General features: G+C 36.1%; 2 protein-coding genes across 7 annotated transcripts in view; one reads left to right on the forward strand and one right to left on the reverse strand.

Moving 5' to 3' along the window:
* Positions 1 to 18: 18 nt before the first annotated feature.
* Positions 19 to 26,047, reverse strand: LOC114252927 (testis-specific serine/threonine-protein kinase 3). Of its 3 annotated transcripts, XM_089735296.1 has the most exons (7): positions 25,541 to 26,047; positions 2,804 to 2,967; positions 2,570 to 2,739; positions 1,684 to 1,833; positions 1,193 to 1,466; positions 449 to 622; positions 19 to 137 (listed from the first exon to the last, which is right to left on the reverse strand). In XM_089735296.1, the coding sequence occupies exons 1-7, from the start codon at positions 25,548 to 25,550 to the stop codon at positions 51 to 53; spliced, it is 1,029 nt and encodes a 342-aa protein (XP_089591422.1). In that variant the 5' UTR covers positions 25,551 to 26,047; the 3' UTR covers positions 19 to 50. The 3 variants fall into 3 exon arrangements, with proteins under 3 accessions (XP_089591422.1, XP_028043422.1, XP_089591423.1); XM_028187621.2 differs by lacking the exon at positions 25,541 to 26,047 and having other exon boundaries at positions 2,804 to 2,986; XM_089735297.1 differs by lacking the exons at positions 449 to 622; positions 25,541 to 26,047 and having other exon boundaries at positions 2,804 to 2,986.
* The window catches only part of Sema1a (semaphorin 1a), a 461,552-nt gene continuing 438,343 nt past the window's right edge, over positions 3,435 to 26,643 (forward strand). For all 4 annotated transcript variants that reach the window (XM_089735294.1, XM_089735292.1, XM_089735293.1 and 1 more), the window contains exon 1: positions 3,435 to 3,575. The gene's annotated coding sequence lies outside the window, so the exon portion shown is untranslated. The remainder of the gene's footprint in view (positions 3,576 to 26,643) is intronic.

The raw sequence follows: 26,643 nt of genomic DNA on the forward strand, positions 1-26,643 counted from the left end.
TTAAATAAAAGATAAGTCTTTGTAAACTGTCTTTATTCTGGTTTCAAAACTTATTTAACTTCTTCCAATTTTCTATCGTACGTTACGGTTCCGATGTTGACACTTTTTATCTCTTCTTTGCTGGTTTTCGCGTGTTCCTGTTGAATTTGAATAAAATTATTCTATGATGCACTATGAATACTCCTCAGTTAACTTGAAAGCACAATGCGACCGATCTGAAACATCCGATTCGGGTCTCAAATTCTCGGTACACATACAATATACGTATGTAGGCATTGTGTATACCTCACATATCAATGCTGAAGGTGCTATGCTAGGAATGATTATGATAGTTATGCATACCTACCTAAAAGATATATATTTAAAAATACAGATATTAAATATGATTACGATGGTTTATGGATTTTTCCTAATTTAGTTTTAGTAGTAAAAAAATATTCAACTTTACTTGTAAATCCGTTTCGTCATGTTTAGATTGCTGGTTGGGGTTGAGCCATGGATCCGCTAGAATCTGAGGGATCTTTACTCGCATTTTTAATGGGGCTAGTATCCTAGTTATAAGTTTCCTACACTCCGCAGACACTTTAGGTTCACGGGGAAATGATACTTTATTTTGAACTTGCTGTAAATTACAATATTAATAATTGATGAAATGCTACTTTTACCCACACACAGACATTAATTTCAGCATTATCAAAACCTTTCAGTGCGAGACATAGGTAACTACCTACTATTTGTACTTTAGTGTAGCCAGGCGCATTTTATCTCTGTGTGTGTCTATAAAATAAGTGTTTGATACTTTAATCATAAATTTATTTAATTGAATACTAAACTGCCTTTTCGTACATTCTTTGCTGACCTTCACGTTAGAGAGGGCGTTGGGCTATTTTTTTCAACGAAAACTGACGAGCTAAGTACTATTCAAATGTTAGATGGTATCTATTCGCTAATTGGCCAAAAAATTAAGCCATTTAATTTGCGGTAGGTACCTATTTCGATTACTAAAGATGACACACGCAGTTAAAATATACCGACAAAATTAATTATGAACCAATTTGTTCTGTTTCGATAGATTCCTATCGTTGGCATCTATGTCTACCAGTGCTAAAATTCTGAGTTAGTAAAATAGCTATACGCGGTCGGTGAAACTTTAGCAGGAAAGGTTAAAATATTACATTCCAATAATTAGAACCTTGAGTAATTGTGTGTAATTGGTGTCGTCGAACGGGAGACGTCCGTAGACGATGGCATATAAGACTACTCCCATACTCCAAACATCAGAATCCTGTGGCCTGTACGGAACGCCTTTTAAAATTTCGGGTGACGCATATGCGTAACTCCCACAAAATGTCTCGCTTAAGGCGAAAACTCCGTTTTTCGGCTTCATATGCCCTCGAGCGAAGCCAAAATCGGAAAGTTTTATGTTCAAGCCGTGATCCATCAGGAGATTTTCGCATTTGATGTCCCTGGATAGATAAGTAGGATCAATATACTTTCAATGTATTACATATCTAAATCTACAAAATAAAACTACATTGCAGATTGTTTAGCTACATATTATCGATAAATTTGAATAGACTTTAAGCTCTCAATATGTTAACATCAAGAATATCGAGATAGGTACAGCTCTGCGTTATATAATATCCACCTAAAATAAATCTTTTTAAATTTCTCTTTAGATACCTATGGACAACACCACGTTCGTGACAGTAATCGACAGCTTCGACCAGCTGCTTGAACCAGCGACGTCCACGGGTCTCATCGATGTGCTGGTCTTTTCGTATAATGTCTAACAGGCTCCCGTTCTCGGCGTATTCCATTACTATGTAAACCCTGTGCGCAATAAATACAAAAAAAAAATATACTTTTTTTAAACAATCTCAGCTACACACTCAATAGTCAATCAGTGACTGTTTAATTATAAATTTTATTAATAATTATTTATTATAAAAAAAAAGAACACAATTCCTAACCTAAAAGTACATGTTATTATCCGTGACTGTTTATGTGTCGCACAAATAAATGAGTAATGTAAATGTGTAATAATTACGTATTACAGTTTATAAAGGTTTTACAGTTCACGAGTAGGAAATTTCATTTGCAATGTGTAGTCTATTGTTTGATTAGTCTGGTCCTTAAAAATCACTAATCATGTCTTGGAATTTTGGATAATTTTGGATGTGTAGAGTGGTATAGGATAGCACTCTACCTCTACCTCTTCTACGGGTGTCGGAAAAAACAGTTTCACCAGAGAACGGACGACAACGTTCTCCGATTATTATATCAGCGTAATGCGATAAATAATCGAGTTTACTGGTGGTAGAGCTTATTGTAACTTGGCATGATCTTGTCTATTCCGACCGCAAAGCAACACGCATTGCGGCTTGAAGGATGTGATAGCTGTAACGAGAGATGTTATACAATAGAACCGAGACTACATTCTCATGTGTCAAGGTGGGTGGTGGCAATCACATTGTTACGTCTATGGACCCCAGTAACCATTTTCAATCAGGGCCATATGCTTGTTCAATCAATAAAAAATAATTAGGAAATTTTAAAATGTTTTTACCTATGTGTGGTTTCTATTGCTTGAAGAAAACGTATTAAATTTTCATGCTTTAAGCCTTTAACTACTTCGATTTCTCTAGGTAAGAACTTTTTTAAATAATCACCAGGGGCTTGAAATTTACTGATTATTTTAATAGCAACTTGACAATTATGTCTGTCGCTAGAGGCCACCTGAAAGAAAATTTGTGCTCATTTATCTTTTTACAAAACAGCTCTTTTTGTATTGATGATGTACCTTAACAGTTGCATAGGAACCGGACCCAATTGTTCTGCCAAGCATGTAACCGTGGCTTTCAAGAACCGTCAGTTTCCTTTCAGTTTTGGCTTCCACACCGCTATGTACCGTAGCCGTAGGCTCTGCTGACATCTCGCCGAGAACATTGTCATGAGTGCGAACATCTGGACCCGGCATATCATTAAAATAAATATTATTATGATTTGACTATATGAGGATTCATTCTAAAAATGTTTACATATTTAAATTTAAGTTTTTTTTTGGATTTTCTTTCATGATGTCGTTTTGTGAAATTCAAAGGTGAAAGTCACATTATTTGACTAATATTGATGACACAAGCTTTTTCGAAATTATTGTCAATCTTATTATTATAATATAGAAAAAAGGTTAACACCTTTTGTTCATTCTTTTCTGCACAAGTCGGCAAGTGTGCTTAATAATAAATACCTGTATGTACTTGTATTTTTGTGAGAAAAGGAGTGGTTTTGTCAACCGATTGACATTGACAACCAGTTATTGTCAGTTTCACTTGTCACTTTCACTAATTTAAATATGGCGGAATAACAACAACAAAAACACGAGGAACTGTGATATTATTGAAATTCAAAAGTTTATAATTTGTTAAAAAAATAATTGTGGTATTTTGATAAAAGTTTTAACGGACATTTATAATATTGTGGTGTTTCGGGTGCTGTGAAAAACATACTTAACAAGTTTTTGCATTTTATTATGAACTGTTAGTCTAAAACACACTGTAACATCATTTAATACGGTAATAAATCAATGATAAATCTTTTTTGTGTTTTGCCTGATATAGTGCATGACCACAAGGCTTAGTAATTAAAAAAGTTAGAATTGTTTGTCTTTTTTGTCTGCGCATTGAATTATGCTTCTATAAATTCTGGGCATACAATATAAATTCGAAAAATTTTATCAATGAGACAAAATTAACAAGAGCATATTAGAATATATGTAATAATTTGTGAGTTTTTAGATGAAAAGTTTTAGACAAAAAAATATTTGACATGGGTGCCGTTTTTTGTTTTTATGAAGTCGCTGGATATGTACTTTTAAATTTACTATTATTAGGTTATTGCTATTTTTTTGGAAACTCGCTATTTTATTGGAAACTCATTTATGGAAACATAATTGCAGCAAAAATTCAAATTTTGAAATTAAATAAGTTTTTAAAAAATAGTAACAGTGATAGAAAAGATAAAGTACAGATCAAGATTATAAACTTTCAAGGGAATATAACACTTACACAATACAACAATACAACCTATAGTAGAGAAATCTGATAATGTACTTGTGCTTTATGGTGTATAACATATTTAAATTTTACAATTCAGATTGTTAATTTCTAGCTAATTGGATGATAATATGAAATAAAGCTGATTTGATTTGATACAAGCTCTTTCTCCAATTGTAGCTGAGATACTAAAAGATAACATAAATAATTTTGTCCACATCTAACTGGACTAAGTAGAATTGGCACAACTAATATCTATGGCACACTTACATTTGGCACATATTTTCAAAATTGCTGCTTCCAACTTGACCATTGGATTCAAAATCAAGGATTATTTTTTGTTGTTTTATATGAGCTGAGTTTACAACCTACTTAGTGTAAAGTAGACATAGCTAAACATAAACATCATAATCCTAAATTCACAGAAAATGAGAAAGCAGTAGTGATGAGCTAGAGAAAAGGCCCGTTTGGTCATGAGATCATTCAACAGCAAAATCAGTACCTAACAAGACTTACAAATGTTACTTATTAGTCTGCTCCAGTAATATGAATTCTATATTCACCTGTCTCATAATTAAAATGTATAGTGATCATTATAATAGCACATTTATTTGCTGGTGGTAGGATGTCTTGTGAGCCTGTACAGGGAAAATAATTATGGTGTTATATTTTTTTGTGGAAAGTGTACCCACACTGTCACAGTGGCAAAACTTGTCGGAGACCTATTTCCATGGTGGATGTCTGATTATGATGAATGTTTTGTTCAACTACTGTAAGCTCTAAACTTTAATGATTTCAGACCCCCACTTCTGCCTCTTTTGTAAGAGATAATAAGTACACTATACCGCCCAAATGATATAAAATAAGATTTTATTTCCATAGTTAATTGTGTAATAATAAAATACAATACAATGTATTTACTCGTTTTAAGTATTACACATGGGGAATTGCCGGAATCAAGCATTATTTTATGTATGGAGATCAAATATACTAAGAATATATTAAATGTCAATTCTCAGAACTCATTTATTTCAAATAAAAATTATAAGGATTCTAATAAAATATATAAAGGAAAATGTTTACGATAAAACTAGGAATCGAAAAAAAAACGTATAAACCATCATATAAAAAAAGGGGAAAACCTTACACGCGTTAGAAGTGAAGCCTTTAAAAGTATTCAATCTCATTCCCTCACAGGTTCGTAGTTCGTATAGATGTTTAAGTTTGTCTCTTTTTAGTGTCGCTTTTTTGAATATAATTTTCGTTGTGTTAAGATGTAAATGACAATGATGCTACTGAACATTTCAATTCAAATTTCAAATTTACGTTAGGGTAAGAATATTTCGCTTTTCTTGTTTAAAGTTTTCAAATTACATTCATTTTTAACTTCATATTCTGAATGTTCGTCAACAGGAGCAGGGAATAATAATGTAGATCGAGACTGAACGAACGGTCATGCGAATCGTATCGAATACGCGACGTTTTGTCCACCTGTGTTAGTCGCCATTGGAATAGACCTTCAAGTTACGCGATAACAGTCCCATGATACGTACATTTCGAGAGATCTCGTTAGACTGGCCACACGCGATACTTCATTCGATGACCCATTTTTCGTACATCAACGTCGTTTTTTGTTTGCTTCCAGAGTGCTTTTTTCTAGTGGATATTCGTCGCTTTTGTTGCCATAATTGCGTATTCTCTTTACCGGACTTTATTTCGAATGCTAAAAGCTTATTGCGATTGTTTCGGATTTGAAGAGTTTTATGCCTTTTATATCTGAATAATACAAAAAAAAATCTTTTATTTTTGATTTAAAAAATATTAAATTATAGGACAAAATTTTCTAAGAAGCAGAATCTCTCTTAAATATTGTCCATTGTTCATATAGATTGGAATAAGATATACAGTTGGATACAGATTTTCTTAATAACACCACTTTCACATCACTCATCAAGTGGCAAGAATGCATTCCTTATTTAATTAAACGATAGGACTTTCATTGAAGCGGTATCTTTTAGTGGTATGAGAGTTCACAGCCGATTTGTCAATTTCATTCTCTCAGTTGAAATATCGTGAGAGTTAGGAAACTCTTACCTTTTAATATTTACCGACCTTACACTTTTTTTGTTAAAAAAACGTGTGGCACTCGGGAACTGCCGCGGTAAAGCTATTGCATAGCATTTTTTATCAATTTAAGCAATTATAATTAGACAATAATAATTTAATATTAAAACAATAATAAAACAAGACCACGCTATATTAAACATTAATAAAAGCAAAACATTAACTGTCCCCTTCACACTCATAAGCTAGACCGCGCGAGAGAGATGGGCAGACTTTTCACGATGCGCATGCAGTGTGACGTCACGCCACGCGCTTATTCACAAACACTACACAAGCGCAACGTATGAATGTGTTGAACGCGAGCTACATGGTAGGCGGAGTGAGTGGTGTTAGGTTTTTTTCGTTACGGAATTTCATGATTCGGTCGCCGCGCTCAAGGCCCGCGATAAAAGCTATGCGATAGCTTAAAAATCGGTATTATTATCTTTAGCATTGCAACGAGTTCAGTGTCTAGTAGCAGTTTTGAATTTTCAGCATTTTTGAAAAGGTATAAACGAAACATTTTGAGAATGTTTCATACGGTTGGCAGCGCTCATAGAAACCCCAGCTTGTACAATACACTAAAGAAAGATATGAGGTTAAGACAAATGAAGTTAAAATCTCAATCGTAACGAAATAATCCGTGTCCGAATTGCTTGATGACTACAATGTCTACTACAGTATAATTACGTCTGGTTCTAACTCGGTGACGTTTGGAAACAATTCTCCAGTTGTCCTATTAAACAATTAAGAGTTGGTTTCGTACTCCAGAAGTTGGCTTGCGCGACGATACACTGCAGACTTGATTACTTTTCTGAACCAGCAACTAATTAAAGTTCAGTCAAAACAGTAACTAATTTTCCGCGGCTTATGGCGATGTATAATTAAAAAAATATAAATTAGAGTTTATTTTGTAGTAATTAAATATTTGATAAGCACATGATGTAATTTTCGCTAGTCTACTTGAAGAGTCTTCATTTATATCTGACATTTCGTTGGTTTCATAAAAAATAATTAAGTTGCATGGAGTAATCTAGAAATATCAACATCTAATAATAATAACTTAACTAACAGCTAATTAAAATTTTTCTTTATCTGGTTTGGGAATAGTGGTCCAAATATTAGAGCGAAGTTATAAAATGATTGTACTGTCATTAGTCATTGATGCTTGTGCATATTTTAAAATTAAGTTGACCTCTTGAAGTTGGTGATAATGACGTTCAAAGGTTCTGTTACATAGAAATAAACATAGATACACTCCCAGTTGATAAAAGCTTGCTAAAAACCACGACTTTACCTATAAAAAAACTGAAAGTATTAACAACAACGTCCAATGCGTTTCACTAATATGTTGCATACAAGTGATTTGTGAAAAATATAAAGATTTTCAGTACTTTACTCACCATTTTTATATTTTTCATTTATATTAGATCGAATAGGTACTGAGATTCTTGGATCTTTTATAAAGTTGATACAATGAAAGGTTGAAGCCGTCATAGAATTCCTGGAGCTCTAACGTCAATAATGGATCTGAAGCAAAAAGTTAGCTTCGGGCAAGTTATCAATTGTATCTACCAAGTTGGAAACCGAAGTTTTTCATTCATTTATTGCACGCAGACCGAAGGAAATGTTTAATGGTTATTCTCTTAGTCCCGTTGATATAAAAGCTGAACTTTGGTATCAAGGCGCTTTGTGGGTTTTATTCGTTTTATGAAGTGCAATTTTTACTTACTTTTAAATTCTGGAATGGTTTTAAGTGGTTTTACAGCGTCGTTCGAATGAAATGGTTTTTGTTCGATAAATCGAATAAAGTTTTTAAAGTACACGGCTTAGAAAGATACAATCTTTGATGTTTATGTTTGTAAAATATTTCGATTGTGTTCGCTCGTGACTCGTAGTGGCCCATGAAGTTTTTTCTTCGTTTAAACTTCGAGTTGTGAAACGGAACGTTTTAGATTCGTAAAAGCAAAGTAAGCGATGCGGTTGAAACTGGCAAAATTGTTGCAGCAGCAATATTTGATGCTTCGTTGTGCCATTGTTTCTCTAAACGGTTCAGTACGAGTGTCGGACGGTAACTAGTTTGTTAGTTGTATGAGTTTTCACCTGTTGAGACACGTCTCGGTGAGTTTGCATAGTTATCTATTCTCGGTCGAGTCGAAATTTATATTTCGTGATTCAAGAGTTATACTTTCGGGATTTGAGTGTTTTTGTTGACGTTACAAAATATATTAATGTCTTTTAATAATAATATGAATAATCGGGAACAGATCACAAACGCTTATATAGTTCGTTACAAAATTGAATACTTTTTTTTTCCCTACCTATGCTGATAGCCTTGAGAGGCTATTTCAGCTTAACCCTAACGTGTAGGTGAGCTCACGAGGCTCAAACCGGAGTGTTGCTAACATTGGCCCTAGCAAGAGTAGTGGTTCGCAGAATCTACCACCGAATCGGAAACGCGACCCACTGAGAAGATCCGACAAGAAACTCAGTGGGCTGTGTCTATGGGTTGAATACTATGGAACACTATAGGAACGAGAAACTGATCCACATACTTAGATACTATTACATAAATATATACTATCGGGATCTGAGTGTTCTTGTTGACGTTATAAAATATATTAATGTCTCTCAATAGTGGTATGAATAATCGGGAACGGATCACAAGCGGCCATATTATAATCCCAAAATTTAATGCTACGGGATACTTTAGGAACGAAAGACATACACATAATTAGATACTCTCTCTCTCTCTTCCCAGCTATTTATCCCACATGGTGGTGGGGTCAGCTTTCCTGACTTTACTCCTCCACTTCGCTCTGTCTTCGACATCCTCGTCAGCAACATTGCATTCTCTCTTGTCCTTCAGCACTACGTCCCTCCACCTTGTCTTGGGTCTACCTCTAGGTCTCCGATAAATATTAAATAAATATTCACATATATGAAGAAACGGTTGTCCGATGACGGGGATCGAACTAATTATCCTCAATACAGCACTTAGAGACGGTTACTACTGCGCCATTGAGTTATTCAGTTAGATTTGCGCAAAGTAGAGATGTATATATAAAGTTTTGTAGTGTTCTAAAGAATGATCACGCCCGCACTGAGAGCGTTGATGTAGAGGTGAATAATGAAAATGACTGGGATTGTATTACATTCCTTTTTAAACACGGGGACAGGTAAACAGACGAGGGGCAGTAACACCTCGTGTCCCTTTTGTTATTTGCAGAATTTTAATAGAAAGGTCCGCGTCATGCGCTCTATGTACCTTTATACACAAAATAAAACAGTGAATACAGAAGGTTAGACTCTGTATTCAGTTCACTAAACTTTTCTTAAATAAAAGGACGAGTAAATGTGTACGTGTTTTATAATTTAACAAAGCTTAGATGCAAAATTCTAATTGAGATAAAGCATAGCGTATTTGTTATCCTACCTGCAAATGTGAATATCAATTTATTAGGAGAATGAGCGATGAGCAACCTAGGAGTTCGTATGAAACGCTAACAACACGCGGATTTAAACGTGATCATCTTTCATAATAGTTGTTTTGCTAGAACCTTACCCATCTATACATATAAAATTGGAGTGTCTGTTTGTAATATTGAAATAACTGCTTTTTACTACATGCATATGAATATATATACGGCACGTACACCAAAATAGCATTTTTTACAATTTTTATCTGTGTGTCTGTCTGTCGGTTTGTTCCGGCTAATCTCTGGAACGGCTAGACCGATTTTGACGAGACTTTCACTGATATGTAGCTGATGATATGAGGAGAAACTTAGGCTACTTTTTTAGACTAGTTTCGCCCCGCGGCGTCGCCTGCGTTACGACAATAATTTACCAAATTTTTATTAAAAATTTAATTTTTGCGAATCGAAGCGAGGGCGGGTCGCTAGTATAAATAAATAAATATATATAAATATTTACTAACAATCACGCCACGTTAACTAGTCCCGTGCTAAGTTCGTAAAGAACTTGTGTTACAAGTACCAGATAACGGAAATAAATATAATATTTTTATTATACACATACATATATTTAATATACACCCATAACCCTGGAAATACATTTATATTTTATCATACAAATTCCCTTGGCGGGATTCGAACCCGCGACCCCCTTGTGTAGTGACCATGTCACTTACCACTACACCAGACGGCCGTTTAAAACATAAACAACATTATACAAAATGTTTTAGCTTTTGTATTATCTTGTACGTTCATATCGGATATTGTTAGTATTTTTATTGAATACTAGCCATCTTTTGTTACTTTATACGCGTTGAACTTAAAATGTAAGGTCACCTTGTGCAGTGGCATTGTCGTGGCGACATATTATTTAACATGTCAACTTTAAAAGACTATATATCAGCTTTTATTGACAAATGTTTAATTCGGTTCTGTAGTTTTACGTGATAGTCGAACGAGAAAACCCATAAGCTAACATTATAATCAAAATCAACGAAAATTGTGAGTTGGGATTAGAACAAAACACCAAAATAGAGTATTTTTTTTAAATACTTTCGTTATTAATTTTAATGTTAGTAATAATAGACGGTTCTGTGTTCTACGTGTCTTGTGTCGGTGTCAATCCAGGTTGTTTTCACTGAAACCCATTTAAATGAAATCACGTCGGTGTTATAATAATGACGGTCAGAATAACCTGCGAAATCCCGCCAATGTATTCTACACGTTTTCGCGGCATTGTTTCATACGAACTCGTTTGTTGGTTAATGTTATGAAATTAGTGGTATGCGAATTTTTAGTTGAGTTATCCTGATTTACATTTGTGAATAGTATTACTGGGACCCTGTGTTCGTTGTGAATTTGTTTTGGTTTAATTAAGAATCTTACATTTTATAATAGAGAGTCTTGCTATAAGTTAGAAGTCTTTTTATTTATTTATTTATTGCGTAGATGGATGGACGAGCTCACAGCTCACCTGCTGTTAAGTGGTTACCGGAGCTCATAAACATCTACAACGTAAATCCCGCCACCCACCTTGAGATATGAGTTCTAAGATCTCAGTATAGTTCGGCTGTCCCACCCTGCAAACCGAAACGCATTACTTCACGGCAGAAATAGTTAGGGTGGTGGTACCTACCAGTGCGGACTCACAAGAGGTCCTAGCACCAGTAAATAGTTACAAATATAAGACGCCGACCACATCTAGTTACTGCTACTACGGTTTAGTCTTTAACAGTTCATTTTAAAACTATATATAAATTAGCTAAGTCTTTTATTCCCTTTGTCCTTTTTTTCAAATTACAGAGCTACAGTACGTACCTTTTTACGATTTGCATTATTATTATATTGTATTTTTTCATAGCCTCGAAACTGGCTATGCAGAATTGAAATTACTAAAATGAATCTTACTTGTAAAGTTCTAGTGATGGGAATTTCGATAATTGAGCAAATACAAGTTATAGGTTTTTTTTTTTTTTTATAACAACGAGAGGCAAACGAGCAAGACGGGTCACCTGATGGTAAGTGATTCACCGCCGCCCACGGTCACCAGCGTTTACGCCACATTATTACAGTATAATAATAATTATTAAATATTATAAAATATTATAAAATATTAACATACATTACAGTATAATAATTAAGCGAAGAAATTCTCAACAGTGCTGATGTCCGTACATTTGAGGCTTATAAGTAATGTCTCAAAGTATGCAGCGCTGGGAGCGTTACAATTACTATTACCCTTCTTAGCTCTGTGGCGAAGCACTTATGCTTATGATTCTAATTTATATGTCATATACTGAGTAATCAGCGGCTTGGCTGTACTTCTGGCATTGCTGACGTCTATAACCATTAAATTTGGCCTTATGCCACATTTGCGTGTTCGATCTGTGACCAACGATAACCATGTACAAGAAGAGCTTTGATAAAAGCTGACCTAACCCAATTAAAATATTTTGTTTAAAAACCTTGTTGCTTTCATTAATTGCATAATACAAAATTTGTGATCCTAACAGGTTCCAATTGATATGATGTTGTCAAGATCATTTCAATAAGAAGGCTTAACGTCGCAGCATCTGTTAAACGATGATTAATGAGGCCTACATAATGGCGCCTTAGTATCTTTTGACCCTTTACCGAGACCTAAATCAAGAAAAGGCTCCCAAACGAATTATTTTTAACCTTTAAACGTGCTGTAAATTGATTGCCGTACTAGGTTATTTTTAAGAATCAAACAAAGTAACTTTATTTCGCATATAAATATTTTTTTATTACCATAACGGGCGAACGAGTTCACCTTTACTCTCGTGTTAAGTGATTACCAGAGCCATTGAGGTCATAACGAGAATGCCGCCATTCTTGAGTTTTTTTTATTGCCCTTGTAGGCAGACGAGCATACGGCCCACCTGATGGTGAGTGGTTACCGTCGCCCATGGACTTCAGCAATGCCAGGGGCAGAGCCAAGCCGCTGCTTACCGCTTAATACTCTCCACAAGCCTCGTTTGAAGAAGGACATGTCATAGCGCTCGGGAAACACCGCGGAGGGGAGCTCATTCCATAGCCGGATGGTACGTGGCAAAAAAGACCTCTGGAAACGCACTGTGGATGACCGCAGTGGCCCTAGGTAGTATGGATGAACTCTACTCCGGTGGTGGGCGGCGCGATGGTAAAAACGAGAAGCCGGTATCATCTCGAACAATTCCTCAGAGCACTCCCCGTGGAACATACGGTGCAAAATACAGAGGGAACCGAAGTCCGTCCGCAGACCCAGAGGTTCCAAATGAGATATAAATCTCAATTTTGTAGTATAGCTGCTGTCAAACCTCAAAAAACCATTACGCATTTCTGCTTCGCGACGATAAATAGACTGACAGTGTCTGGGTAAGCACTACCTCTCGTTAATTAAATACGAAATGCTTAACATACTCTTTGGGTTCGCTCGGGTTCATTGACGAGATAAAATTCTGAGTCGAACTCTCGGTCAAGTTCTTTTTGCAAAGAAAAGTATTAAAACGTGGAAAATTCTAGAATAAAAATATTCGACGTGATTTTAAGCCGTTCAAGTGGTTTTATTTCGACTCGTTAAAAGCTCGGATAGCTAATTGTTGAACTTGTAATTAGGATCCCGGTGATCGAGTGCTTTCTGCAATATGTAACCACTTAATTTTTTTTTCTTTATCAACAAAGGCGATACGTTAAGTAAATGGTGTTTTTTTTAGATCTAAACTAAGTAATATCACCAGAGCAAATTATGATTTTGAGTAATCCGCATCAAACTGTTACACAATGAATAATATTGTTACTGTGTACTGTGACAAAGGTTAAATGTGCTCGAGGTGGGCAGTTTTACGCTTGTTACGTTTACATTCAGGAGTTACTATTTGCAGAAGAAAATTACTAACCCACAAAGTTCAGTGCTGCTTTTTCGTAGCGACGCTACGTAAAACGCTACAGGCGCTACGACGCTCGTAAAAGTGTAGCGCTTCTACAACCCTATTATGCTTTGCAGTTTGCCAAAAAACGTATATACATACATATAATGTAGCTGTATTTACGTAGTACGTATTTCTGTTGCAATCATTTTGATCTTCTAAAAATTATAAGCTGTTCAAGTCTTCTGATTATAATTACTAGACGATGACCGAGCTTTGCTCGTTATTTTTTTGATAACGCCATCTTGTTGTTTCTTTAAAGCGGTTAGTTGCCCTCAATTAAGAAAAATAGTATTATTATTCGCCAATAGATTTCGGGAAGAGTTGATTATTGAAAACACGAATAAAACAACATTTTCTGAAAATTAATCGTAGATCGATTTATCGCCCCCGAAATCCCCTGTATACTAAATTTTATGAAAATCGTTGGAGCCGTTTCCGAGATTCAGATTATATAAGTATATATTAATATACAAGAATTGCTCGTTTAAAGGTATAAGATTAATATGCTGTATTATTCATTTATCGTCGGAATTGTTCGAGTTAATGTGTTCAATAGATATTTATTTAGGAAATATGGTATTCTCTTACTTTTTATGTGTAACTAACCACGGATAGAAAATTTCAAATGCGGACATATTAACAGTCGACGGATACAAATATAATTTGTCTTGTTATTATAATTAGAACGAATCAGAGTTCTGCCGCGTATAATAGTCAATATATTCGAAAATCAAATTTCAAAATGGAGCATATTGCACATTTGTACGTTACACTCTGCCTCTAAACATTGCAGCGGGCATCAAATTAGCTGTAACGGTTTCCATTTGTTTCCGCCTGACATTTAAACGTTATTGGCTAATTGCTTAGTTTAATATGTAAATATTGTTAGCATTGTTATTTTATTATGCACACCGAGACAAAAATTAATATAACCGAATATAAAAAACATGTCATCTGTGATATAAATATATGCGAATTAAATAATTAGGTTCAGTACTTATTTGTTTTTTTTTTTTACTTAATTAAATAACCGTTGTCGACAACCTACCTATGTTTTAATCGAATTGCAGTTTTAAGGTAGGCAGCGGCTTGGCTCTGCCCCTGGTATTGCTGAAGTCCATGGGCGACGGTAACCACTCACCATCAGGTGGGCCGTATGCTCGTCTGCCTACAAGGGCAATAAAAAAATAATAATCGACTACTTGCGCGAAGATAACCTTTGAAAATACTTGAGCCAGTAAATCAAGATATTTTATAAGCAGTCGTGATCTAAAGGATAAGTAAGACCTAGTTTACCTGTTGTCTATGGAAGTTTTTAATTAAGCAATTTTTCTAAGCGAATGTGTCACTAATAAGTTATGAAATGTGTCTTTGACTTTATGTCTCAAGATGGGTGGCGATAATAATGTTGTTATGTACAAAATATTTTGAAATCAAGAGTTCAAGACAAGACTATTATAATTGTTAAATGTGAAATTTAACAATACGGACAGAAATTGGGCAGCTAATTAGCCAGGTTCGTATGCTTGTATCTTATACCTTTAAACTAGCAATTCTTGTATATTAATATATATATAATCTGAATCTCGGAAACTGCTCCAACGATTTTCATAAAATTTAGTATGCAGGGGATTTCGGGGGCGATAAATCGATCTAGCAACGATTTATTTTCAGAAAATGTTGTTTTATTCGTGTTTTCAATAATCAACTCTTCCCGACATCTATTGGCGAATAATAATACTATTTTTCTTAATTGAGGGCAACTAACCGCTTTAAAGACACAACAAGATGACGTTATAAAAAAAAAAGAGCAAAGCTCGGTCATCGTCTAGTGTTTCTTAAATAGGCAGATTAATGGCGTGTAAGATTTTCTGACCTCTAGATTATTTTCTCAAGATTTGTCTAGGATTATTTGGAATCATATGAAGTCTAGTCCGTACATGCGATCGTTGTTTATATCGGCAATCTATTTTGATTACCCAGCAAAGTAGCGTTGTTTTAAAAGTATGCAAAAAAAATGAATCATATTTTAAATTGTGCATTGTAAAACCAAACCAAAGTGAGGAAAAATATATTTAAATGTAACATTTTATTTTGTCAGCAATAAATATAGCTCGGTGGAGTGGACGCAGCGCCGAAACTAATTTTAATTTCTAATCTGTGTCCCCTTTCTGTTCGAAACTCATTTTATGGTGCGTTTACTCTATGCTAGCTTTAAACTTTTAAGCAGATTATCCTGGAGCTCTGTAACGTCTGTTTTTAATGAATTCACGTTTTTTTTTAGTTGCAAAATTTGCTATTACGTTAATTAACTTACGCTTAAAAAATTAATTAACGCCTTTGAGAGTTTTGAGACAAAAAAATAACAATTTTATAAAATGTACATTGCAACCGTATCATGGCTACACACAATATAATTGTCAACGAAGCCTCTGCTTGAAAAATTAAATTTTAATATGAAACTCCCTAGAAAATGCGATCAAAATACGACCACATCTGTAGGAATCCTGACAACCCAATTACAATAACATTGTTCAAACTTTATATCGCTGAGTGAGTATTAATTTTTAAAGGCGCATCGCCGATGTCCACTTTCAAGTTATGATGATTGTAGTGGTTTTTTACGATGCCTACTTTATTAGGGAAAGTGGGAGTGACGCCTGCGCCATTTTGCAGTGATGTGAGCTGTATCTTTTATAAGAGAATGCGGACGTTTGCGGACAGGTTTATTGCTGTCCTTTGTAAAACGAGGCCTTACATCCGTGTCACCAGAAAGTTCGCTTGTCGCTGTTTTGTGGCGTCATTGTGGATTGTTGAGATGTCCCCATGTAGGGTTTTTTTATTTATTTATTCGCTATCATTTCTCTTCGAAACTACAATAGCAAGTCTGTTGTTTATAGTTTGTTGGTTTGATTTAAAACAAGTTGAAATGAAACTCTTCGTTGTGCCCATGATAGTTCTTGTTTTAGGTATTTATTATGTTATGTAAGGACAATTGTCGAAGATTGTTTATCGGAAATTTTTTGGTTATTGTTGCATAATATCTACTTTAAGAGTTTGACCAGAATATTATGGACTTACAGTCTTTTTTTTCATATTCTAGACAAACATTATACTAAATAATTTGATATTATTACGTATTTCAACTGTTTAATTTGTTTAATGCTCTTAAAATATAAATACCAATAATGGCACCCAATCAGAATCTACTACACGCTTATATCGATTTTGGTCACTTCCGGCGTAAATCACAATTGTCAATATAACATCTACTATAAAAGAGCCATTCGCTGTCAGAACGACCGCATGAAGATCCGGATGATACAATGATAGCATCGAAATTCTATTAGACCGGAGGTTGTCAAACATAGATAACACTACCAATCTATTGGCCGACCATCGAATGTAAAAATATTGTTTGAACAGTATAATAGTAGTCAAAGTTCAAGGACGGACGGGCGTAAATTTCAATATAAATATTATTGCAGTGGCAAGCTAAACGCCGGATAACATTTGCATATTTATAAGAGAGCAGCCCTTAGTAAACATGGAGGGGATTGGTTATGGAACGGGTTTATTTTTGATGTAATGGGTGCTTTTGTCGATGGAGGCTCCTCGTGATTATTACGCGGTAGCTTCCACTAAATATCGTATGTTTTATCCTTATTAATTAATCATGGGTCGAGGAGAATGAAACACTATTTAATCATTAACGCTGAAAGCGGCAGCTAAGAGTGTTGAGTTCGCTTTTAAATTCATAATTTATCTTCGGACCTTGCTGAAAGGTTTCCTTTAAATATGATTCGGAAATAATAGACAAGAATTTGTAATTTCAGTTTGAGTGTCGTCTAAAATATTATTTCGATTAAAACTTTAATTTGTGATTAACTAATTTAGATATCCATATTAAAACAGTCACTGATGTAGGTATACGACAAAAGGAAGATCTTCCACCGAGCGGGTGGTATTGTTCGGTAGACCGACGGTCCGATTGTTTTTTTTTTATCTCTATCTAAGCTACTAGCCTTGAGAGGCTATTTCAGCGTAACCTAACTAGTGGTTGAGCTCACGGGACTCAAACCTGACGACGTTGCTAACACGAACCCTAGCAAGAGCCGTGCTACGCAGAATCTGCCACCGGATCGGAAATGCGATCCACTGAGAAGATCCGGCGAGAAACTCAGTGTGCTGTGTCTGTGGGCCGAATGTTGTTATTCGGAACTTGTATATATGCAGGCTTATCTTGAAAATGTCGTAAGCGAGATTCAGGCAAATATCTTGTGTTATATGGTGGCTACCCGCCACACTGGTGATGTGATTCTTGTGTTGCTGTGTGTAAGCTGATTTGGATAATAGCTTTGTGCCAACACAATACTATCATGCACACCATTTTGAAAGGTAGGGCGTTAGTTATTTTAAGACAATTATAATTGAACTTTTACGTTATGCCTCAATTTACCAACGTACTGGCGATTTTTGCGTTGTACTATTTCTGGATTTGGATGGTCACTGGACATCAAGTTAGCCATGACCGTGCAAATGAGCTCTCTATGCTTACGTCATATATCTTTTCCTTGCCAAAACAAGTGCAAGTCACGAGGAAAAAAGGCATTATGTTATTTGTAACTAAAAGAGTTATGACGCTGCTCCAGAGTTGCATTATTAGCACTGGATTACGACCGCAATAAAACTGTAGTTGGCATTAACTAAACTAACGAATATCTCGAGAAGACGTTCATAGTGTAGTGATTTGTCGCACGTGTTCACACATTTAATATTCTTTGCCCTTGCAAAGGCACTTTGACGAATTCTCATTCGAGTTCATTACCCGTTCCGACCTTAATATTTCAAAAGTTTTGTGGACTAATGCGTCTACTCCAGCAGAACGAACGTGGCATTTTGTCACTCACTAAATTCATTTTTCAGTTTCTATTACAACTTTAAAATGAACCACACCATTAACGCATATATAATTCATGTTTTTTCTTTATAATTTGCCTCTATCATAGTATAAATGTCATATTTTAAACATATTACAAAAGTAGCTTGAAAAAGCTTTTTGTGTAAATATTTGCATTTTATAGCAGGGACATCCCATTGTTCCAAGTCCACAATTCTTTTTGCCTTTATTATTAAATTGTTTTACGCATTTAACATTGGAAATGTTAATTAAGCATCAGATAATAAACTTCGTTACTATGAGTATTACGTTTTCATGGATACGAAAAGACGGAAGAAAAGGAAAATAAGAAACACAAAAAAAGACAATTACGTTCTCAAATAAATATGTACTTCCGAATAATATGCTATTATAGAATATATAAATAATAATTTATAGGTACGAGTACCTATAAGTTTAAGATTGACAACAGGGTGCGAGACATTTCAAAAGAAAGTATGCTAATTTTTTTATTGCTCAGATGGGTGGACGAGCTCACAGCCCACCCGGTGCTAAGTGGTTACTGGAGTCCATAGACGTATACAACGTAAATGCGCCACCCAGCTTAAGATATAAGTTCTAAGGTTTCAGTATAGTTACAACGGCTGCCTCACCCTTCAAACCGAAACGTACTACTGTTTCACGGCAGAAATAGGCAGGGCATTGGGACCTACCCGTGCGGACTCACAAGAGATCCTACCATCAGTAAAAGAGGTCTTACCACCAGTAAAGAGGTCCTACCACAAGTAGACCCATGTATGGAATCGTCGTCCAGATAAAACTCTATTAAAAATACAGCGAAGCGGAAACTGATGTTGCTCGCTGGAATATCCTATAAATCCTACACATCATTTTCAAATACCAGTGCCAATAAAAGTTGCTCCATTTGCGCCAGTTGTTCAGCGAACACAGTACGGCTTGTGACGGCTCGTTTATGCTATTGGGGATCTAAGAATGTTGGACGTGTAGCGCGGCTAGTCGGTAAAGACATGGCATTCGACATCAGTGTCGCCTCTAGGTGACAAGGCTCGAATTCCATGCATGCTTCTAGCGCTCTTGCTTTTGAAATATCCAACGCTCGGTCGACGACCAAAGACCCTGTACCTCTCTATCACCTTCACGTTGAATTTCTCAACGACAATAGTTTTAATCAAATAATGGTTTTGCTGTTTTAGAATTTCATTTGAATAATTTAACTAATTTGAAGTTGGATGGTTATTGATCGTCTTTTGTCTTTGCTCGCGATAGCGCTGGCTGGGCCGATTCGAAGTGTTTGTTTTAGTTTAGGTTTGATATTCCGAGTAAAGTAATTCAAGTTTGTGTGATTGTGCAGTTTTTTAGAACTTAAAATTGATTTCGATATTATAGCGCAGTCTTTTCTTTTAATATATCTTGTGCATTTTTTTGCTATTCATTAATTGCATTTATGGGTTTATTTATGATTTAAGTCGCTACTAGAGTCCACAGATGTCACAATTTGAGTCTACATCAATATTACATCCATAACCTACCAAGAGACATGATGAAGAAATCTCAAATTTATTGTAGAAGGCTTGTCCCACCATGTAAGCCAGAACGCATCACTGCTTCACCGCAGCCATAAGTAGGATTGTTTTGAATTAAAATTCGACTAGATTGCATTAGAATTGATTGTTTATTTTAATTAAATGATTACTGTATCAATATTACCGTTAATAAAAAGCTACGACATGCCGGAACAAATCGACAAATCCCCTGCGATTTGGGGTGTGCAAAATTTAACATTGTAATTTATTTTTATAGCCCTGACGAACGATCCCACAGTTGCATCCCGAGCGGGAATAGGGGATTTAATAATCACATAAGTGGCATTCACTGTTTATCTCTGTTGAAACAGATATTATTAAAACAATGTCATGAAGAGCGCTCGCCTGTTCTGCCTATTGAGAGTTTGTTTGCATTAAATAACAGATGGCGCTAGTTGCATTCTTTGTTACTGCTCGAAAACAGCAAACAGGTGGTCCGTTTGATGTTAAGTCACCGTCAGGAACCGCGAACAATAAAAATACCAGGGTACAGCAAAGTCACTGCTTACTATTTGATATTAGATAGTAGATTCTCCGTAAAATTTTTAGAAGAGGGACATCTCAATGCGGTTAAGGAAAATCAGAGAGGGTACATAATTCCAAAGCTTGATAGTATCCACGAAAGAACACTGAGTTTGTTAATTATCTATTGATAAGTTTTAATTATGGTTGTAAATTATTTCAATGTGGAATAATCGAGGTTTTTCGTTCAAATCTTGAACAGTACCTATACTATCTTAAAATGGAAACTACATTTTCTAATCCCTATCAAGTAACGCTTATAATAGATATACACGTGAAACATATACATTAAGGGTAACATTATTTTTTCTAATCTTAACTTCAACACTGAATCATCACTATAAGTTTTCAATTACGTTCGAAGTCACATTAATACGATTTTTTTTCATGCTAAAATCAATTTTTATTTAATGGTAACGATATGTTCATAAAGTCGAAATTCCGAGTTCTATTAGGTATATTACGTACGAGCTTATTCATACTGCCCGCGAGGAAATTCACCAATTTTAATTAATTACTTGGGCACGCCGATCGCAAACATTGGCGAATGGAAGTCATATTCAATACAAATTCGACGAATGATCACAGCGACAAACGCGTGTTGTTTTTAATTAAAATTCTATAACAGCGATATAAAATGTTTGCACAGAGAAGATTGCTCCCTTTCTGTGTTTGAATATTATTTTGTTTAATAATAACGGCCGTCAATTACACAACAGTGTTCAGGTTAAATTAAATGTCCTGTGATGTGATCGAACTATACATACTAGAGGTCCCGCAGTAGTCGAAATTCGACCGCCCGATTAGCCTCCTCATGTCTCTAGGCAAACTGTATGAGCGTCTGCTCTACAAACGCCTCAGAGACTTCGTCTCATCCAAGGGCATTCTCATCGATGAACAATTCGGATTCCGTACAAATCACTCATGCGTTCAACAGGTGCACCGCCTCACGGAGCACATTCTTGTGGGGCTTAATCGACCAAAACCGTTATACACGGGAGCTCTCTTCTTCGACGTCGCAAAAGCGTTCGACAAAGTCTGGCACAATGGTTTGATTTTCAAACTATTCAACATGGGCGTGCCGGATAGTCTCGTGCTCATCATACGGGACTTCTTGTCGAACCGCTCTTTTCGATATCGAGTCGAGGGAACCCGCTCCTCCCCACGACCTCTCACAGCTGGAGTCCCGCAAGGCTCTGTCCTCTCACCCCTCCTATTTAGCTTATTCGTCAACGATATTCCCCGGTCGCCGCCGACCCATTTAGCTTTATTCGCCGACGACACGACTGCTTACTATTCTAGTAGAAATAAGTCCCTAATCGCGAAGAAGCTTCAGAGCGCAGCCCTAGCCCTAGGACAGTGGTTCCGAAAATGGCGCATAGACATCAACCCAGCGAAAAGTACTGCGGTGCTATTTCAGAGGGGAAGCTCCACACGGATTTCCTCCCGGATTAGGAGGAGGAATCTCACACCCCCGATTACTCTCTTTAGACAACCCATACCCTGGGCCAGGAAGGTCAAGTACCTGGGCGTTACCCTGGATGCATCGATGACATTCCGCCCGCATATAAAATCAGTCCGTCACCGTGCCGCGTTTATTCTCGGTAGACTCTACCCCATGATCTGTAAGCGGAGTAAAATGTCCCTTCGGAACAAGGTGACACTTTACAAAACTTGCATAAGGCCCGTCATGTCTTACGCGAGTGTGGTGTTCGCTCACGCGGCCCGCACACACATAGACACCCTCCAATCCCTACATTCCCGCTTTTGCAGGTTAGCTGTCGGGGCTCCGTGGTTCGTGAGGAACGTTGACCTACACGACGACCTGGGCCTCGAATCAATTCGGAAATACATGAAGTCAGCGTCGGAACGATACTTCGATAAGGCTATGCGTCATGATAATCGCCTTATCGTTGCCGCCGCTGACTACTCCCCGAATCCTGATCATGCAGGAGCCAGTCACCGTCGACGCCCTAGACACGTCCTTACGGATCCATCAGATCCAATAACCTTTGCATTAGATGCCTTCAGCTCTAATACTAGGGGCAGGCTTAGGGACCCCGGTAACCGTACTCGTCGAACTCGACAAAGAGGTCGACGTGCAACCTAACCCATGCATCAGCCCGCTGAGTTTCTCGCTGGATCTTCTCAGCGGGTCGCGATTCCGATCCGGATAGTAGATTCATTCGCGAAACAATTGCTCTTGAGTTGTTAGGTCTCCTTCGGAGGCGCTCGGGCAGTTGTTAGCAAATCCCACCCCTCTTGGCTGAGCCTTTGCTCGCCCACCTGTCCTGGTGAAACTGGAAAGGCCTTCGGGCCACCAGTAAAGTTTCAATCATAAAAAAAAAAAAAAAAAGTCGAAATTCGACTATAATCAATTGGAATTGTAAGTTTGTACACTATTATGATTGTATTTTATACTTCTATAATCACAAATTTCGCTAAAACTACACTATAAAAAATATTAACAAAGACAAACAATATTTAATCTATTCTCAATTTGACAACAGACGTCAAGAACAAAAGTTTGACAATAAATAAATAGTATGCACGCATGTGTGCGTCAAATACATGGTATGTAGTATGTGTAATGTTTTCTTTATTGATTTAATGTATCTTTTATGCATTATTTAAAAAAAATATTAGCATTGTGCACTTCTTCTCTATATTCTCTATAAATGTGGAAAATTTCATACACCTCCGTCCGCGCAATTTTTGTAAAAAGGGATATAAAGTTTTTGTTTCACGTATTAATATATAGACTAGTAGACCCGCAGTAGTCAAAATTCGACTATAATTAATTGAAATTATAAGTTTGAACATTATTATGGTTCTATTGTCAAAGACTAATATATTTCTATAGTCACAGATTTCGCCTAAAAAGATAAACAATACTAACTTATTCTCAATTTGACTACAGACTTTAAGCAATAAAAAAAGTTTGGATAATAAACAAAGAGTATATGTGTGTGTGTCAAATACACGGTGGTGTGTGTACTGTTTTCTTTATTGATTTAATGTATTTCTAATGCATAATTTAAAAAATATATTAGCATTCTGCACTTCTCTATATTCTCTATAGGTGTGGGAAATTTCATACTCCCCGTCCGCACAATTTTCGTAAAAAGGGGTATAAAGTTTTTGCTTCACGTATTAATATATAGATTTCAGTTATCGTTTTGTTTTATTTCTTCTTATTGACATATATCGGTATCAAGGTCACGGCTTACTTAGTTGCGCGATTAGTGGAATTTTGGCCCACCGAGTTTCTTGCCGGATCTTCTCAGTGAGATCCGGTCGCAGATTCAGCGAAGCACTGCTCTTCCGGGGCCAGTGTTAGCAAACTCTCTCAGGTTGAGTCTGTGTATTCACATAACCATCCAGGCATAGCTGGAATAGTTCCTCAGGCTACCAGCGAATAGATAAAACAGAAAAAAAGAGAAGAAAAAAACTGGGACTCAAGTCCACAATGTGAATGATTCATAAAGTAAGACATAAGATCAGAATAGTTCACATACATATATGTAGAATTAGCTCACTTAATTCCGCTCGCCTTGAACTACTCCGTAGGTACTCTGCAGTCGTTCTTTCGTTACTTAAGACTTTTAGCACATCTTTGTAAAGAAAACTTTGTCCTTTAATGACTTAAAAAAAATCCACGAGGTTGATTCGATATTTAGAATTACTGTATAAAACTTTAACAAGACAAAATGCCCAAAATGAAACGTACCCTGTAATGCTAACGTTGAATTTTTTTTCCTACCTATGCTGATAGTCTTGAGAGGCTATTTCAGCTTCGCCCTAACGTGTGTAGTTGAGCTCACGGGGCTCAAACCGGAGTGTTGCTAACACTGACCCTAGAAAGAGCAGTGCTTCGCAGAATCTACCACCGGATCAGTAACGCGACCCACTGAGAAGACCCGGCGAGAAACTCAGTGGGCTGTGTCTATGGGTTAATTCATTCGTCGAGCCCTTTGTCGCTAGCGACGGGTTCGACGAGGACGGTGACCGGTGCTTGTGGTACCTAAAAGCACTGTTAATGGATCAGGAGGATCCGTAATGACGTGCTTTGTGCGACGAAACGTTGGACATTGTGATTTTTTTTGTATATATTGTGATTGTTCATATTCTTCATATGTCTAAATAAATAGTATAAACTCACAACGTGTCTTGGAAATGACTTTCAAGGTTTTATCGAAACTAGAGGTCCCGCAGTAGTCGAAATTCGACTATAATTAATTGGAATTGGAAGATTTATACACTATTATGATTGTATTTTACACTTCTATAATCACAAATTTCGCCAAGACTACACTATAAAAAATATTAACAAAGACAAACAATATTTAATCTCAATTTGACAACAGACGTCAAGAACAAAAGTTTGACAATAAATAGTATGCATGCGTGTGTGCGTCAAATACATGGTATGTAGTGTGTGTAATGTTTTCTTTATTGATTTAATGTATCTTTTATGCACTATATTAAAAAAATATTAGCATTGTGCACTTCTTCTCTATATTCTTTATAAGTGTGGAAAATTTCATACTCCTCCGTCCGCGCACTTTTCGTAAAAAGGGATACAAAGTTTTTGCTTCACGTATTAATATATAGATTACGTTCGTTATTTTAGTTTCAGAATTACATGTTATCGAAAACACGATTGCAAAATGATCATTGTGTAAACCAATTTTGTATTTAAAAAAAAAGGGAACGAATAAACCGGCCGTTCCGTATTTTCCCGAATCCGAGCTCCAAATAAACATGTTTAAGTTTAAATGAACCCAATGGAATCACGATAAACCCTTTACAGCTCACCTTTGTGATTTATTACCGAATTTCATTGTCGCATCTGCCTGTACGTATCTTAATGTGTGTATTTGAATCAATTTACTCCTTTTATGCGAACGAAAACACTCTAATCCCTTATCATAGTACATTTGAATACCTTTGTACATGGGTTTTCATTTTCAATTTCAGCCGATTGTGTCAGTTGTATCACATTTGCGATGTATCGTCCCAGAAATGTGAAAACAAATATGTATTTCGTATATTTGGTAATATTTTAATCGTTTTTTCTTTCGTTAATGTGTATTGGACTTTGAATTTTAGTCTGGCGTTTGATTTAATTAATCTTTAGGTAAATACTATTTAAAAGAGAGAGAGATGGGCAGTATGGTTTATTACCTTAATAAAATCGGTCAATTGCCGGGTTGATTTGTACAGTATGCAGCAAAAGTCTTTAGAAGTACTAATCAATTTAACAGCCTCAAAACTCATCGATCTAATGTTTAAAAATTAATATTTGTTTGTTATCTTAGCGGTAAGCAGCGGCTTGGCTCTGCCCCTCGCATTGCTGAAGTCCATGGGCGACGGTAACCACTCACCATCAGGTGGGCCGTATGCTCGTCTGCCTACAAGGGCAATAAAAAAAAATAGTTTTTGATCTATTCGTTTATCAGTGGAATCATTTTAGACTCGAACCATGAGTCCCAGAGGTTATCTCAAATATACAAATAAAAGTTACTTCTTTTACTTTATAAAGACGTATTTACAAAGTTTGGTAAAAAAAATTATGTCTTTAATGAAATTTAATTTTTTCTCATTTTATTGGCTGCCTAACATTCCACGTGTAAGACTTAAAGCAAATATTTAAGTTACAAACAAAAATATGTATATGACTTCCAATAACCTAAGTCTACTGTAATTTAACCAGAAACCTTATAAAAAAGTACCTTTTTGATCATTTAAAAGCTAATTTTATTCTTAAAGCTCGTGTAAGGTAATAAAGAAGTAAAAGTTGTTACGGGAAATATGTAGTAATTTTGTTTTCTAAGACGAGCTCAACCACCTGGCTTTATGGGGTTACCGGGGACCGATGATTTATATCACCCTATCCCTACAAGAAACTTGGTGTTCAGGGTAGGGTTAACGGAAGAAGACCTCGTGGATGAAGCCACATGCGCTGGATTTATCAAGTGAAAAACCTTACCAAAACCCCCCTTAACGAGTGCGTTTGCCAAGCCTCAGTTCGCGAACTATGGAGAACAA

Source organism: Bombyx mandarina, chromosome 19, assembly GCF_030267445.1.
Source record: "Bombyx mandarina strain Sakado chromosome 19, ASM3026744v2".
Taxonomy (NCBI): Eukaryota; Metazoa; Arthropoda; class Insecta; order Lepidoptera; family Bombycidae; genus Bombyx; species Bombyx mandarina.